General features: G+C 43.9%; 1 protein-coding gene across 1 annotated transcript; it reads left to right on the plus strand.

The window, feature by feature from the left end:
* Positions 1 to 851: 851 nt before the first annotated feature.
* On the plus strand, positions 852 to 5748 carry LOC141134390 (phospholipid scramblase 2-like). Its single transcript, XM_073623956.1, has 4 exons — positions 852 to 1098; positions 2108 to 2135; positions 2723 to 2910; positions 5548 to 5748. Exons 1-4 carry the CDS (start codon positions 1036 to 1038, stop codon positions 5746 to 5748), a joined length of 480 nt encoding a protein of 159 aa, XP_073480057.1. The 5' UTR covers positions 852 to 1035.
* Positions 5749 to 6152: the final 404 nt, after the last annotated feature.

The following is a 6152-nucleotide window of genomic DNA, read 5'->3' on the forward strand; positions in this document are numbered from 1 at the left end:
GACCTGTCATCTCTTATTTCTATTACATGGGATGTCTCCATAAAGAGGACCTGTCATCCTTATTTCTATTACTTGAGATTTCTCCATAAAGAGGACCTGTCATCTCTTATTTCTATTACATGAGAGGCCTGGGTCAGTAGTATTTAACACAGAGTTCAGTGGTCTGTAGTATATAATATACTGTGCAGAGGTCAGTAGTATGTGATGCACAGTGCAGGGGTCAGTAGTACATACTGCACAGTGCAGAAGTCAGGCTTGAGTAACAAAGACCCCCCTACAATCAAAAGTACCCTCTTCCAATATAAACATTTACCTCCCTAAATTGCCCACAGCCCTCAGATGCAGGGGTACCTGTGAAATAAGTCCTCCCAGGTCTCCCCCCCAGGTGTGTTGGTGCCATGGAGCCTAGGACTTTTCTCAGCTCTACAATGTCTATCCAAAAAGAAGGGGGTTTAATGAGCTACACCTCCGTACAAATGTGTGGGGGAAAATTACTTCCAGTTAAACCCACAGCTGAGACACCCGTCTAGGTTCAATCAAGAACTATTGACTCCTCTAGACTATAAGCAGCATATAATACAAGGAGGAAAAACTCCTCAAGAGACTCATCAATAGTAAGCGGGTTTAAGGAAAAGTACTACAATGCCTATCGCAAGTTGGATGTGGGATGTGAGAGTCATCAGGGTGGCGGGGTTATGATTTACCTGCCAAATGGCTGTAATTGATGAGTAGATTGTGATTACCGGTTGCCGATCCCCGCCTCAGATCTCTTCTTCAGGTTGAAGCTTTCATCCTTAATAATTTAAGCTGGTCACTGTCCAGGGAAGTCTGTGAGAGGCCGGCATTGGAAGACTTCTTTATCATTTAGAGCCCAAATTTAACCAAAATGTATTTTTTCTCTTTGGCACAGTGTCGGTCTGTATGGATGCGTTTGTTCCCTCGGATCCTGTACTTCCTGTCCCGGTGACCACCAGAGTATTGTTGCAATCATAACTTCCTGTCAGTGTGACCTATTAAACGATTGATCTTTACTGTATGTTGCAGGGTATTATGGATGGATTTCCTGTTGCTCCACCTGGACTGGAATATCTTCTTCAGGTGAGATGTGTAAAGAGTACCTGTCTGGAATTGAAGGCAACAGCTGGTCTGCATAAGAAATCTTTAATGTGGAACTCCAGCCAAACCTGAGATAAGGCCGGAGCCTCTGTCAGGCAGGTTTTTATTTTTGGCTGTGATTCTTAGTAGATTTAGTAGATTTATCTCTGGGGATTATAAGTTTGGACCTACTGAGCCCAATGGAATCTTGATTCTCACACTTCACCACTTCCACACTTCCACATCCCAATTCCTATCACTGTGCCATATATACCTCTCCACTTCAGGCTCGCTGTCAGTAACTTGGAAGGAGGCCGAGATGCTGGGAGGGCTCCCCTTGCGGCCGAGCACAGCACACCACTGAAGGTGAAACAGCAGGTGTGGTGCCCACAGAAGCACGGGTGCCGGGTTGCTGGGGACAGGCATGCTTGAAAGGTCCAGAGACAGAGTCCAGTGGAATAACTGAATAGCGGAGCCGGGAGCCAGGCCAAGGGTCATTCACAGAGAGACAGTCCAGGATCAGAATGACCTAAGATCAGCTGCATCTTAGTACAGGGAGCAAGATAAGCAGAGTCCATTCATAGCCCCAAATTCCCATTCCATCACCCTAGACACCCATCTACTCAAACCTGACACCCATCCATCACCCTAGGCTCCTACCCCATCAACCTTGGCACCCATCTTCTTAACCCTGACACCCATCCATCACCCCAGGCTCCTATCTCATCACCCTTGGCACCCATCCCCTCAAACCTGTCACCCATCCATCATCCCTATCCTATACCATCACCCTAGACACCCATGTAGTCAACCCTGAAAACCATCTATCATCCCAGGCACTTGTCTACTCATCCCAGTATCTCCTCCCCACAGTCATCCCTTCCCTGATCCGTGGCACTCTTCTTTTTGCCCCTGACTCCTGTTAGGCATGGTGGTATTGATGGATATGGGGTTGCTCTTGGTTATGGTATTTAGGAATATGCTGTTGACTCGTCTTTGTTCTGTTTAACAGGTTAATGAACTCTCTGTGATAAAAACAAGTAAGTTCTATTATTGTTTTTTTTTTTTTAGCTTGAATATTTCCATTTTCCAATATTCCTTTCTTTGCAGTCAGTCTTCATAAGTCTTCCACCAATTACCTGGATGCTCTACAAGTGTAACCGGTTTTTCCTTCTTATGTTTAAAGAAATTATACATTTAACAGAGAATGTTTCCTGCTCCTCTTATTGGCCGAGCTGATTAGATCTCCAGATATATTAGATCTCCAAAATATGATTTTGTACGTTACTTTGTGTATTATGGTCACTACTATATTTTTCTCTTTTTAAACAAGAAGTACAGTATTTCACATTAACATTTTATAGTAAATATTTCCATACCCAGCCAACAGGTGGAGCGATAGTCTCCATTTCTTACTTAGCTCCACCTACCAGTAAGATGAATTACCAGAAACAGACATAACATTTGCTATAATCTGTCTATCTTCAGATGTCTGAATTCCAGAAACGGTATATGTGAATTTATATTGAAGGGGAGATGGATGTAGCAATATTTCATCTATTTTTGTAGAATCTCATAGATGTTTCACCTCATTTACTAAATTCTTCTTATAATTCTGTCATTTCAGGCAAGGGTATATTCCAGAGCTGTAATGCCTATGATTTCTTTGGCATCGATGGCGAACTTGTGTACAAAGCCACTGAGCAGCAGGAGGAGTGTTGTGGACCTGAGATTGATTGCAGGATTACCAACACCCAAGGATATAATGTCCTCAACCTTCTTGAGCCTTCAGAGTGCTGTACCTGTGACACCAAGGTATGAAAGACTGGTTAGCCATACAGAGAGGATGTGTGAAATCAGGGACAACCCTTTAAGTAGCATCAATTGTAATCTCCATGTCTAGGCCCATTTCTTATATGCTACAATCCTCTAATAACATACAAGACATGGACCTCTAGGATAAGTTGCAACAACATGAGGACAAAGTGCCTTTGCTGCCCCCCTCCTTCCTTGCAAGGTACCCTCCCAATGTTAGGAGCATATGGTCTGGTATGGCAGGGACACAATCACTACCCCCCCTTTCCTGGCCACTAGGATGCATGCCTAGATAAGGGACTCATATAGATTTTTTGTGGGATTACACACATTGTTTTTGAGGCATACCAGATCCCCACCTAAAATTAGGGTCTGGTATGGATTTTGAGGACTCACAACTTTTTTCTTTAGTCTGCAGTGCATGTTGGCTGGTATGTTTCACATGGAGGTGCATGCTTGTTGAGATACAAGGTATGGCCCTCTAGGACTGGTGAGATACAAGGCATGGCCCTCTAGGACTGGTGAGATACAAGACATGGCACTCTAGGACTGGTGAGATACAAGACATGGCCCTCTAGGACTGGTGAGATAAAAGACATGGCCCTCTAGGACTGGTGAGATACAAGACATGGCCCTCTAGGACTGGTGGGATACAAGACATGGCCCTCTAGGACTGATGAGATACAAGACATGATCCTCTAGGACTGGTGGGATACAAGACATGGCCCACTAGGACTGATGCGATACAAGACATGTGATGGAACGCCTTGGCACCCCACTTGGGTGCTTTCGCCAAACAGTGCCTCCTGCCCTCCAAACCATACCAGCAGACTGAGAGCTAGTACCAGCCCTTTTACCCTAAGCACCGTACACAGACAAGATGTTGAGGTATAATCCAAAGGAATGACTGGTGAGATACAAGATGTGGCCCTCTAGGACTGATGAGATACAAGACATGGCCCTCTAGGACTGGTGAGATACAAGACATGGCCCTCTAGGACTGGTGAGATACAAGACATGGCCCTCTAGGACTGGTGGGATACAAGACATGGCCCACTAGGACTGATTAGATACAAGACACGTGATGGAAAGCCTTGGCACCCCACTTGGGTGCTTCTTTTTGCCAAACAGTGCCTCCTGCCCTCCAAACCATTCCAGCAGACTGAGAGCTAATACCAGCCCTTTTACCCCAAGCACCCTACACAGACAAGATGTTGAGGTAAAATCCAAAGGAATGACTGTTTATTGAACAGAACTGCAAGTTTTTATACACTTCAAAAGTAGGTCAGTCGCCACATGAACAATAAAACCAAGTATTTACCCAAAACATCATACAATAATTAGATAATGAGCTAAAGTTTACACAAGGCTAATACCATCATAAGAACCTTCAAGAGTTAGCAAAATTAGCCAACATACAGAAACAATAAGTGACTCAACTAACTCAATCAACAATGGGAATTCACACCTAGGAGGCACACAACATGAGAGACACAACCCGTGCATTTTGTCCACTAGACAAGTCATCAGAAAATAAACAATGCTCCAGTAGTCTGATACAGTGGAATTAATTTTTCTTCATAGATTTCTTGAGCATTATGGTTGATAAATATTTAGGTTCCAAGTGAAGGAGCCTCTCCAACTCACTCTGCAGGAGGGTCACCATATTCCCTCTGACCATTAACCCGTACAAAATGAATATTACACCTTTCCATCCATTCCAGAAGGGAAGCCTTATTGCCCTTATGCAGAGAAGTAATCCAAGCCTCACTTTCAGCATGCATCACATTGTTGTCCATCATTAGAGAATGATCTGCTCTCTCCATGGGCCATAATCAGTGGGTAGGAGGCTTGCCCCTAGTCCTCTCCAAACGCCTCTGTCCCGGTTGGGTCTGCCACAGTCTAATGCCCCGTACGCACGATCGGACTTTCCGACAACAAACCTGTGGAATTTTGTTCGAAGGTTGTTGGCTCCAACTTGTCTTGCATAGACATGGTCACACAAATGCTGGCCAACAATTACGAACATAGTGACATAAAAGACATATGTCGAGCCGATAAAAAGGAAGTTCAATAGTCATGTGATATCTTCATTCTGAACGCTAGTTTTACAAGACCGAGCACTTACAGCTCGTACTTGATTCCAAGCATGCGTGGACTTTTGTGCGAAGGACTTGTGTACACACGATCAGAAAGTTCGACAACAAAAATTTGTTGGCGGAAATTTGAGAACCTGCTAGCCAACATTTGTTGGCGGAAAGTCCGCCAACAAATGTTCGATGGAGCATACACACGGTCGGACTTTCTGCCAACAAGCTCACATCCAACATTTGTTATCGGAAAATCCGATCGTGTGTACGGGGCATAAGACTAGTGAGAGCAAATGCAAAACTTTGTGGACTATAGGGACTGAATGAATATAAAATAATGTAATCTAGACAGAGCTGGTTACAAGATTTGGTCCTGGAGGCCTGTGTCTTGTACTTCACCAGTCCCAAGAAATCCATACATTCTTTGTATTCTGGTAGTAAGTGACGAGTAATGGGCCCAGATAAATCTACAACACGACTGAAGGACAGTTCTGGATGTGGTGACAAAACTTATTAGACAACCTTTTGTGACAATGTTTTATTGTAGTTGCGGGTCTCCAGTTCCTCCGGGGAGCTCTTCGGCTACATAATGGAACAGTGGACCAGTTTTACCTTAAGCATCGACATCTTGAATCCATTGGGCCTTGTTTGTCTTAACGTGAAAGGTCCAGGATGGGGGGAAAACTTTATGTCTGACCTCCATTATAAGGTCAGTCTATCAACAAGAGCCAAACGCTTCTTTCATTAGAAATAATACTTGTAGAAAATGTCATCGGGTTTGCTTATACCGTGTGGCTGAGGTGTGAATATCTAATATGCTTCCTTCTCGTTGGAAAGGAGTAGAAATATCTTCACAATTAATTTCCCACACACGTCACCCATTTTTATAATTTAACTTTAGTGTAAAATTTAAAAATGTTAATGCCGTTTTGTTTTTTGCAGTGTTATTTTTAGCAACAGCTCCAGCTGGGAAGTCAAGATTGAGCCAATTGTTCTCGGAATGGTATAGCGCAAGGTGGAAATCAACAGGTGGAAATCAACAGCATCAGCTAGCTAGAGAGCATGAGCACTTCTGCAAGAGCTCTCTCTGCTGCGTTAATAGAGCCGTCTGTGTATTACTGTGTAGACTGTGCGCTGCAGCCTGCATTTCAT

The sequence above is a fragment of the Aquarana catesbeiana genome, linkage group LG03, assembly GCF_042186555.1.
Source record: "Aquarana catesbeiana isolate 2022-GZ linkage group LG03, ASM4218655v1, whole genome shotgun sequence".
In the NCBI taxonomy this organism is placed as follows: domain Eukaryota; kingdom Metazoa; phylum Chordata; class Amphibia; order Anura; family Ranidae; genus Aquarana; species Aquarana catesbeiana.

Coding starts and splice junctions, on each gene's coding strand:
- LOC141134390 (XM_073623956.1), top strand. CDS start 1,036: ATGTTGCAGGGTATTATGGATGGATTTCCTGTTGCTCCACCTGGACTG. Junction 1,099..2,107: donor GACTGGAATATCTTCTTCAG/GTGAGATGTGTA, acceptor TCTGTTTAACAG/GTTAATGAACTCTCTGTGAT. Junction 2,136..2,722: donor ACTCTCTGTGATAAAAACAA/GTAAGTTCTATT, acceptor CTGTCATTTCAG/GCAAGGGTATATTCCAGAGC.